This window comes from Lutra lutra, chromosome 10 (assembly GCF_902655055.1).
Source record: "Lutra lutra chromosome 10, mLutLut1.2, whole genome shotgun sequence".
Lineage (NCBI taxonomy): Eukaryota > Metazoa > Chordata > Mammalia > Carnivora > Mustelidae > Lutra > Lutra lutra.
This window is the reverse complement of record NC_062287.1, coordinates 37,934,084-37,945,957: the sequence shown is the minus strand read 5'-3', so window position 1 is coordinate 37,945,957 and position 11,874 is coordinate 37,934,084. Positions and strand designations below refer to the sequence as shown.

At 39.5% G+C, this 11,874-nt stretch overlaps 1 protein-coding gene across 1 annotated transcript in view; it reads left to right on the top strand.

Moving 5' to 3' along the window:
- The window catches only part of HEPHL1 (hephaestin like 1), a 97,092-nt gene that overhangs the window by 34,937 nt on the left and 50,281 nt on the right, over positions 1-11,874 (top strand). The window contains exons 9-11 of the mRNA XM_047694006.1: positions 393-604; positions 6,577-6,727; positions 10,133-10,345. Coding sequence (XP_047549962.1) covers positions 393-604; positions 6,577-6,727; positions 10,133-10,345 — 576 coding nt within the window. The remainder of the gene's footprint in view (positions 1-392; positions 605-6,576; positions 6,728-10,132; positions 10,346-11,874) is intronic.

Sequence of the window (11,874 nt, the reverse complement as noted above, 5' to 3'; positions counted from 1 at the left end):
TGCTTAACTTTTTGGGGTACCCTCTGCGGTGCTGAGTATAATGTATTCCACATACGAAGACACTCAATGAGAGTTTGTGGATTTACATTTAATTGGTAGAGAAGCAATTATCACTCTTTTCATATTTGCTAACCCTAGTATTTGGGTAAGAAAAAGTATCCGCAGAGACACTAAATGTAATCTTGGAAGAAGATAACCCTTGGATATAAGCTTCTTCCATCTCATAACAGCAGACTGTGTCAGTGAGCTCCCTGATAAGATACACAACTGGAAACAACTGCCCTTCTACAAAATATGTCAGAGAGAGACCCCAGGGCTGGAAGACCCAGTCTGACAAATTTAATGCTCTTGGCTCTTTTTTTGAGAGTAACTTTCATCTTTCATCTGCTCAGGATTTCTGAAGCCAGGGGCTCATGTGAATCCAGGTGAAACCTTCACATACAAGTGGACGGTGCCTGAGAGCGTAAGCCCAACAGCAGGTGATCCCCCCTGTCTGACCTATCTTTACTTCTCAGCGGTGGAGCCTATCCAGGACACCAGTGCTGGCCTTTTGGGGCCCTTGCTAGTCTGTAAGAAGGGTGCTCTCAATGCCGATGGGACACAGGTAGGCCATCAGAGGTCACTAAATTCTCCTCAGGGTTGTATATGGGAGAGGGCAGTAATATGGCTAGGGATTAGAGGATAATAATGTGTCAGGTATGAAAAAAAATTTTTGATTTTTCCTCCTCCTTCTTAAAACTGACTTAAAATACAGAATGAGTATTTTATTTTTTGTAAATTTAAGATCTGAATTTAAATTTAAGGTAAGTTTAAGGTCTGAAAGTTACAAATGCCCACCCAGAAACCCAGGATTTCTGTTTGTTGTGGCTGGAATTTGGTGGGTCCCTGTCTCTGTGAATTGCTTTAATTCTAGAATCTTCAGAGATCTACGTGGACTGTGAATTGGGACCCTTTCTTCTTGGATAAGGTTTCTCAAACTTGGCCACATGTTAGAATCACAAAGGGGACCTTTTAAACATCTTTCATTCCAGTGCTCCAAACCAATTAAACCAGAATTTCCAGGTGCTTTTTAGTGTGTAGCCAGGGTAGAGAACCACTGTAACTCACCACTGTAAGCTGCAAGTGAATCACTAGAGTCAAGGGCACAAGAAAGCATGTAGATAATTTCTTGAAAGTCCCAACTTGGAGGCATTGCTGGTTGCATTGACTAGTGTGGCAAAGCATAGTATTTCAAGCTATGACTACATGATATTAAACACATTGATGAAAGGAGGAAAATCTAATCATATAACCATTTCAATTTATTTCACTAATCAGAAATAGCAAGACTATTTATTTACATGGTATATTTTATAATGTTTGGCATTATAAGCACCCACTTTTAGGCTCCAGGGGATTTCTAGGTAGAGGACACAAAGTGTCTTGGTCCACCTCAGATTTTCATTTCCCTGCACAAAGTGCCAATTGTGGAAATATCTATTAGAGGCTCAATGTGGCACTGGCCCTCCAGGTGGGCCCTCAATAATGCATGTGTAATAAGATTGAACAGTTACACTGTACCCCAAGGTTACATAAGGCAAAGCAGAATGACCATCCCTATTTTAAAGTTAAAGAAACTGAACCCCAAAGACATTGAGTGATATCCCAAGTAGTAAATAGTGAAACTCAACGGTAACAGAGGGCTTTGGATTTCCAACTTTGTTTATTTTCCCAATACAATACCCTTCATCCTATAGCTAAATACTGAAGCCCAGGAAATTGAGTGCCTGAAAACTTCTGTGAGGTAGTTCTGATTTTGTCCTTATTGCATCCATTTGATGGTATTTTGGATGCTTGCTAGAAGCACCTCGTAGCATGTGAAGGTTGTTGCCTGAGTCAAACACCACTCATGGTCGGTCCATTTACATGAAGAAAAATTAATAGCAACCTGAAATACCTCACACCTGGGACTTGGCTGAGAGAGAAATCCATTTGGCCAGACAAAGTTTTTTTCAATACGAAAAGTACTTATGAAACACATGCTAAAGCAGGTCTTCAATAGGTCAAAGCTTAGGTCTCTTCTCATCAGGCAGATGGAGAACACAAAAAAGAGTTATTTGTATCTCTTTCCAGGAAATTCCCCCAGGGGTCAATCGATGTCACAGAATCTAATCAGGTGCTAATAGAGCCCTTCACTAACACCCATGCCTTCTACAATGGCCACTTAATCAGATTCCCTACTTCGACTCTCTTTCTCTCCAGCCATCTATGCCTATCTTATTTTGAATAGTTTTTATTTTGAATAATTTCAGACTTATGCAAAAGTTGCAAAAAAAAACCCCAAGAAGAATTCCAATATATCCCTCACCCAGATTCCCCAAATATAAACATTTTGCCTCATTTGATTTATTAGCTTTCTCTTCATTTTTCAGTTGTTTTTTTTTCCCCCTGACCTCTTTGAGTTAGGTTATTGACTTGCTGTCTCCTCAGCGTGTTTCCGAAAAGCAAGGTCATTCTCTGACCTAAGTAAACATAATTATCCAGGTCAGGAAATTAGTCTAGATACAGTACTATTATCAAATCTGAGCACCCTTGAAAATTTTGCTGTCTTCCCAATGTCATTCAAAACAAAAGAAAACTATGTTTTGCCTCATCCAAGCTCTCACCTAGATCATGTATCATCCCCTCTTCATGCCTGTTTCTCCTGTGATCTGTTTCTTCACAGGGAAGCAAGTGTGACTTTTCTAAAATGCAAATAATATCAAGTCATATCCATGTTAAACACCCTCCACTAACATAACACACACACACACACACACACACACACACCATCCTCTAGTGACTTCCTATCACACTTGGAATAAAAATCTATATTCCTTAGCCTAGACCTATGTGCCCAACCTCTGACCCCTTCTTTGATATATCTCCCTCACTCCCTCATGCCTATTTCTTCTCCACACATATAAGCCTTTCTGTTCCTTGAACAGGCCAGCCTTATCCTTGGCTTAGTGCCTCTTTCTTAGGCTCCCTCTGCATAGAATTCCTTCCCCTGACCTTTGCATAGCTGGCTCTTCATGTCACCTCCTGAGAAAAGCCTTCCCTGAAACCCAGGCTAAAGTCATACTCTATCACATCCCCTGACTTTCATACGACATTTTCTTTTTTTATTTTTTGTGTGTCTAGTATGTTTCGTCTAATGAGAATACAAGTAGCAGGGAGCAGGAAAGTTGTCTGTCTTATATTCATTTCTCAGAACATGTCTGATGTACTGTTGACACTCAACTGATATTTATGGTTGAATAAATGAAATACAAGATAAGTACTCCATCTTCAAATTCATATTAAGAAGTTTAGGTAGCAGAAAAAGCCATGTTACACACACTCAAACATTAAACTTGTGGCCTGCAAGTAGACACTAAAAATTCCAGGACAACCTTATTTGTAAAACTCACTTCCCGTATCCACATTTCAACACTCAAAGTTGTATGATGGATCATGATTCAGACCTCCCAGTTTCCCTGCTGCTCTGGGATCCTAAATCGTACTGATGTAAGTATTCTTCACAAAAGATCTTTGTGCTGTGGACACTCGCCATCACTCAGATGCATTCCATGCACAGGTGGTGGGGTGGATTAATCCAAGTTCTCCAGAGAAACAGAACCATAAGGACGTATATGTAAACAGAAACAGACATATTATAAGGAACTGACTCACATGATTATGGAGGCTGAGAAGTTTCACGATCTGCAGAGAGAATCAGCAAGGAAGAAACCCAGGAGACACAAAAGTCCAGCAGGGTTAAGACCCAGGAAGAACCTATGTTTGAGGTTGAGTCTGAAGGCAGAAAAAAGTCAATGTTTCACTTCAAAGGCAGGGGGAATTCCCTTTTACCTGTGGGAGGGTTAGACTTTTTGTTCTATTGAGTCCTTCAACTGATTGGATATGGCCCACCCACATTGGGGAGAGCAATCTGCTTTACTCCATCCACCAAATTCAAAAGTTAATCTCATCCAAAAACATCTTCATAGAAACACCCAGAGTAACGTTTGACCTAATATTTGGGCATTGCAGCTCAGTCAAGTTGACACATAAAATTAACTATCACACAGGGTCCTATCACCTACTTTCTAATCTTTTCCTGGATTTATTTCCCACCCTCACAGACCCAGGTACCTTCCAAATGACTTGCAGGTGATGAAGTTCTTCAACTCAACACTTTTCAGTGGTTTCTTCTTGTTTTATGGACAGTTGCAATCACAGATAATAATCACAATTAATGTTGAGCACTTAGGATTTGCCAGATGCTGTGTTGAGTACTTTACCTATATTATCTAATTTAACTTTCACCAAAAAAAGTAGTGGTGACTACTTTTATCCTCCTTTTGCAAATGAGGGATTTAGGACTTAGAGAGGGTAAATCACTTGCCCCAGTTTCCACAGTGGATAAGCAGAATGACATTAGAACCCCACACTCTCTTTTTTTAAATTAACATATAATGTATTATTTGCCCTAGGGGTACAGGTCTGTGAATCATCAGGCTTACATGTTTCACAGCACTCACTATAGCACATACCCTTCCCAGTGTCCATAACCCAGCCATCTTATCCCTAACCCCCTACCCCCCCAGCAACCCTCAGTTTATTTTGTGAGATTAAGAGTCTTTTATGGTTTGTCTAGAACCCCATACTCTTTTAAAAATATATTTGACCTGGGGCACCTGGGTGACTCAGTGGATGAAACCTCTGCATTTGGCTCAGGTCATGATCCCAGGGTCCTGGGATTGAGCCTTGGATCGGGCTCTCTGCTCAGCAGGGAGCCTACTCCCCCCCACCCTGCCTCCTTCTTTGCCTACTTGTGATCTTTGTCTGTCAAATAAATAAAATCTTTTTAAAAAATGTGTGTGTATATATATACATATATATGTGTACATATACACATATATACACACATTTTTTAAAAAGATTTTTATTTTTATTTTTATCTTATTTTTAAATTTAAAAAGATATATTTTAAAAAGATATATATGTGTATATACATATACCTATATATATATATGTATGTATATATATATATATATATACATATGACCTCTTAGTTCTCTCTAATTTTTTATATTTTACTTTTAAAAATTTCAAGTCTACATTATTCCTTTTCATAGTTCATGATCTAAAATTACTGCCTTCTAAAACAGCACAGGATAAAAGCAGTAAGTGAATATAAGGGATGGTGCAAGAATAAAGCAAAGGCTACCCATATCTTTGATAATACATTAGGAAAGCATCACAGAGGTGAGACAGCCAAACTGGCCTTTAAGGTTGACTTAGGGTGGCAGAGGTTCAAGCTGAAGGGATGCATGCATGAAAGACAGAGGTCTGCAGAAACAGCAAGTTCAGATTGCTTCAAGGAGCTTGGCCTCACTTTGATCAAACTGCCAGGAGGTGTGGGCCAAGAGATGAGCCTGAGCAGGAAGGCAAGGACCAGATCACTCCAAGCTCAGACTGTATTGTCCAGTTTCAGTAGGCGAGAGATGTGATCAGTGGCATTTCTGGGGATCCCTCCAGAGTAGGCAGCAGGGTAAAGGGTGGGTTGGAGGAGAACACATTAGAGATAGGAAGATGGTTGAAGGAAAGAAAATACAGTCACCTCTCTGGTTCAGCTTTAAATAAAAGCATATTTCAACAATGCAAGATGCTACAAGCTCAAACACATTGATTAAGAATATACATAGTAGGAAGTAATCCATGGTCCCCTCAATTTCAACTTATGTTAACATAATTTAGCAAAGTCTCATGGGTTATGTGAATTCATTATTTCACTCAAAAACATGTAGAGTGCCTTCTTTTCCAGGCATTTTTTTCTTAAACTGGGAACATAGAGAGGAACCCAAAATGTCCCTACCCTCACAAAGCCACAATGCAGTGAGACAATGATCATAAACATAAATTCATAAACAAAATATTATTGTGGAGACAAGTGCTATGAAGAAGAGTAGAGTGGGGGTGAATGGTGAGTTTGCAGGCAGGGTGGAAGCCAGGTGACTCTTTTACACAGGGTAGTCAGGGAAGGGTACTCAAGGAGGTGAGATTTGTGCAGAGAATGGAACAGAGTAAGGGAGTGAGCCAGGCAAGACTGGGGAGAAACTTCTAGGCAATGGGAACAGCACATGAAAAGTTCCTGAGGCAGGAGTGAAGCTGGATGGTCACAGAAGAACCAAAGATCAGGGTAGCTGGAGTCAGCAAGGGGTGAGGACAAGAAGACAGCTGCAGAGAGGCGTAGGCATGGAAAATAAAAGGGTGACGACCAGCCTGAAAACAGGAGTCCCACAGTGTAGAAAAGCTTCTGAATAAGGACTTATTTCTTCTTAGCAAGTCTAATGGGGAGGGAGAAGGAAGTAATGAAGAAGATGAAATTTTAGGGTATAAAATGAATTTATCAGAATCATGCTCGGAATCCTGATTTGCAAAATGAGCCAAAAAAAAAAAATCTATGGCTGATGTCGGTCCTCATTTACTTGATGTTAACTTTGAAAGTGAAATAGAGAGAACAATTTCCTCCAAGCTGTATTCTTTATACATTCATCTCTTTCTTCTCTGTAGAAGGGAATAGACAAGGAATTTTACCTACTATTCACAGTCTTTGATGAGAACTTGAGCAGGTATCTTGACGAAAACATTCAGAGGTTCACATGGCGCCCCTTCAGTGTTGACAAAGAAGACAAGGATTTTGTGAACTCCAACCGGATGCATGGTACGAACAATGACTTTCCCTTCTATAAGGGAAGGGATAATTGCATTTGAAGTGAAAATGTTTTGAGTGTTTTAAACGATCCTAATTTTGGTTTCTTGGATATTGTTCTCAGTCATGAGTCAATTATTTCCTGACTTCATCTCAGAAGGTATGGTGAAACCTCCCTATCTCCCAGCGATATTGTGAAACTTAATTAATACTTCCGAAATACTTCATCAGCTTGAGATGAAGCCACACAGAACATGAACTAGTGAAGATCACAGTACACTATAAAAGTACAAAATTACTGACAAAATGCCCTCCCTTGGGTTTGTAATCACATCGTTAAGTCTGATAATCCAAGTGATCATTAGCGATAAACATTCAACAGTAAAACATCTCTTATCAAGTACATGAAGGCCTGTCCAAAGTGCTAATTTGTAAAACGCTACCCATTCCTATCCCAGATCTTATTTAGAAGGAATTGCTTAATTCCCCTTCTCTGTGTCTCTTATATCAGTTGTAACAGTGGCAAGCCACCTTGTAATTGCTGTGAATTACACAGCATTCTCATTAGTCTTGGGCACATTACCTAAGGTGATAGAATAATGAGCGAGAGTCCAAACTCAAACAACTACTAGAGGGCGTGCTCAACAAAGGGGACTGAAGCAAGTACTTTAAGAGAACAGGTGCCAAATTGCTCATTTTAGGACCAACGATGACAACTATGTATTGCCTTTGAAATATTACAGGAGAATAACAAAATAGTCCCTAATCTCCCTTCCCCACAAGGAAGTCCAAAAACGTCCAAGGTTCCCAGTGACCCACAGCAGGCAGCTCACAGACTCCTATGGTCCTGGGTGCTCCACGCCAACAGTCTCTTCTTGGGCCAATGAAAAGCACTGAGTAACTCACTTTCAATACCATCGTCTACAAAATTGTTGTTATACCTGAATAATGAAATTTACTTCCAACCTTCCTAGTAACCAAAAAAAAAGGGAGGGTGGAATAAAGTGGGAATGAGGAAACATAGCAATTCCTTCATAGAAAAACTAAGTTGCAAAAGAAATTTATTGTAAGACAGGCCTGTAAAGAGAAAGCATTAAGCCCCAGTGGACTGTGTCACATCCATCCCTACCCTGGTTTGACAATGTGAAATACACTCTCATATATTGGATGTGTAGAATATGCCACCTTGAAAGTGCAAAGAAAGCAATGTATTTTAACCCTCTGAGCCACCCAGGGGCCCCGAAAGCAATGTATTTTAATTTAAATTTTACATTAATTATAAGTTGAATTCTATCCCCAGGCTTACTTGCATGGAGTAGAAGGAAGAATGATGGCAACAGTACCAAAGAGAAAGTACCTCACATAGTAGATGGTACTTTGCATTACACCTGTTATATAGTCGATATTCAAAGGTGTTTGTTGACCTCCTTCCCTCGAGATCATCCTCAGTGACTTGTGAGCTGTCTTTGGAGGTCTTTTATGACAAAAAAAAAGGGCCATGCCTCCAGTAGTTCTTGGGTTAGTCAACAAATATCAACTGGGTTAGGCAACAAGGCTACACAAGAAGACAGAACAGTGTAACTTCTTTACCAGACCTCCTCATGGGCTTTGGCTACCTTTAACTGAGACTATAACCAGCAATGACATCATTCTTTCAGGAAGTGTTTAGAGTACTAGAAAAAAAAACAAAAAACAAAATAGAAAACAAAAGTATTTGTTGAATGTATGAATGGATGTTCCAGAAAGAGAGGATTTAAACTAGAATTCCAAGGCAAGAGAAGATTCTCTACCAGCCAGCCAAGGATGAAATTATTAGCACCCCAAATTACAAAAATCTCTTTAACATTCAATGGACAAAATTAACATAATTTATTTGCAAAAGCATTACCAAAGATTTTTTTTTTTTTTTTCAGAAAAGGCAATGTTCTTCTCAGAAGCCTCCAGGCTTCTTAGGCTTTCTATTAATAATCCCAGACATCTGAGTAAAATTACCAAGTATCACTGGTTCTGCAGACAAAGAAATAAAAAGAGACACAGAAATAAAAAGTAATTTTTTCTAATAATGGGACTATAAACAAAGAGCACTCATAAATGTGATAGTTGTTCTTTCCTACTATGGACATTAATAACGAGTAGGGCAGGGATAGAATCTTGATCTCTCTCAGGGACATCAAGCATGAGACATAATTACATGTAATCTCCCCTCAAAAAGTGCTATTCAGTTAATATATTCATGCCTCACGGAGTTGGAATGTGGTTTCTAAATTCTTTTCAAGATGTTTCTCCAGGTAGTCACTATCAGTGGACTGAAGTTGATGTAAAAGAGGAAAACAATTCTCATTGTGGGAGATTCAGAAGGTCTTCATGACCTAAGTCATCATTATTCAAAGGCCCTTTATTTTATTGAGGTAGGGAAATGAAAGTATTCAAAAGGTAAAAGTATTTACTCAAAGACTGGCCTCTTAAAATTTAAAAAAAAATTTTTTTAAGGTTTTTAAAAATTTATTTGATAGAGATCACAAGTAGGCAGAGAGGCACGCAGAGAGAGAGAGGAAGGGAAGCAGGCTCCCCACTGAGCAGAGAGCCCAATGCGGGGCTCGATCCCAGAACCCTGGGATCATGACCTGAGCTGAAGGCAGAGGCTTTAACCCACTGAGCCACCCAGGTGCCCTGAGACTGGCCTCTTATAAATTCATCTCCCATTCCCCTGCAAAAAAAAAAATCTCTCTCCTCTGACCAGACATGCAAGTTCAATATCAATCAATTGTGAATTTTTCCAATGGCGCGGGATCCAAGAAATCAGTAAAGGGATGTCTGGTAACTCTTGGAATCAAATGCAAATCTGTTGGCAGATGAAATGAAAGACAAAATGAAATGAATTAGCAAGGTGAGAAAGGGACACTTGAAGGAGATAATAGGATAAGAACCTCAAAAGAAAATGATTTTCATAGCAAGAGTTCTAGAGCAGGCTTTGGGGAAATTGATGAAGTTCATAAATATATTTACAAGGATGGTGCTTTTCATAAACTGCCAAATGAAAATGCAAATTGCGGGATATCATATTACACTATCAAACAATTTTGTCAGAAAAAAATTATGCCAGAGAAAACCTGATTTATTTTTTATTGATTCTTAGGACTTGTGCCCTTGTGTATACATGGTTAAATATACTATTCTCACAATTTTCGTATATTTTCATTCTTCATTGTTCAGTTTAGTCTCCAATTTACATTGATTCCCTGTGTGACTTTTCTCTAGTCTTATCTACTCTTTGGTAGTAAGGATCTTCTGTAAATAGTTTAAACTTGAGCACGGGAACAGACTTCCCCCCCACACTAATAATCCTCAACTAAAATGGCGTGTTTTCTGTACCTACAAGATCATCGTGGGCTCTGACTATGTTTTCCTTTCATTTAGCTATTAATGGCTTTATGTTTGGCAACCAACCGGGCCTAACCATGTGCAAAAAAGATAGAGTTTCCTGGCATATGATTGGAATGGGCACCGACACAGATATGCATGGAGTTTATTTTCAAGGGAACACCATCCACATACGAGGGACTCACCGCGACACCCTAGCCCTGTTTCCCCATACCTCCACTACGGTTTTCATGCAGCCGGACCATGCAGGTAAACTTGGCAGGATTGTCTCCGGTGACCAAATTCCTATCTTCAGTCACACACTCTAGAAGAAATTGGTTGAATTTGGGCACTTTAAGGCAAACAGCCTTGGTTACAGTTCGACAATCCTAACTATTTTATTCCAAACACACAGTATAAAGAATAGAGGAGATGTATCTAGAATGACACAAAGCAGAAGTCAAGTCCTCCAAACAAACTTGCCACACAAATCCCAGGAGAGTGCTCTTGATTCATTCCCAGGAATGATTTGGCCCTAAGAAAAGGGGTATTTCTTGTTCTTTAAGGCACAAACATTTTATCTGCTGCTCTGAAGAATGTACCAGGCATGGACAGCCCCCTGGATGCTTCCAAGTTATGGGTATGACCCTGGTTTCCCTTGTCTAGAGACTGATAATAGCCTTTTGATAAGTAACTTGGAGACTTCTTCATTTTCATTCTGTTGAGCACCCTTGGTTTCCTCAGAGAGGAAGATGCATTGGGTCTGAAGTCTGTAGAGGGCCCATTGAAGTGCCGGTACTCATACCTTCTCTTAAAGATTCCCAAACTAATTACATAATTGGGGCATTTTTATAAAAGATACAGGGCAACACATGGCAGCATATGTTACCTGTCACATGAAACATAAAGATAGCACATGCTATGGGCACTCAAAATATGTCTCCAAGCCAACGTTTTCATTAGTTTTTAAAAGAAACTGACTCTTGATCTTGACTCCGGTCATGATCTCAGGGTTGTGAGATTGAGAACTTTTTGGGCTCCTGCTCGGTAGAGAGTCTGCTTGAGGTTCTCTCTCCCTCTCCCTCTACCCCTCTGTGCCCCCCACAAATAAATAAATAAATCTTAAAAAAAAAAAAGAAACCAATATGCTACCCAATATGAGTACTTGCTGACTCTGTGTCCTCTATGAATTGATGTCTACTTCTTTATTTCACACTAGAAGCGCAGTTTCGATGCCCCTCATTGTCATTGGTTAAAAACTTAGGGCTTGTGCTTCAAAACTTTTGTCCAAGAACTGCCTGAAACTAGGAGCTCCACAACCCCTCCCTTATAGACTTTGAGGATTTAACCTTTCAACATTAGTATAATTAATCAGTTATGAATCACCCAAGCTAAGGGATGGCTTGGACACAATTATTTTTTAAAATATGCTCTTCAAGATCAAAGATGGGAGAGAAGGGAAACGGTTTTAATCCATAAAAACCGACATTCAAAGCTACAGCTGGCTGGAATAATTTTAGGGACTTGGTTAATTATTCCAGTGCCTTGCATATTACACATGTGCCCTCCAAGGTTATAAAGAGCTTATGACAAAGTCTTCCAGTTTAAATCTGGTAGTGAGTAGAAATCTGCGACTGCTTAATAGCTTGGTCATTTCACCAATTCCTGTCCCATATCTACAGACCAAAAATAGTGCCCAAAATATGAGTAGACTCTAGGCTGCAACTCAAATATTTTTCCTTTGTTCTTGTTTTTTAACCACTTTATTGAGATATGACTGATAAACAAAAACCTATAGG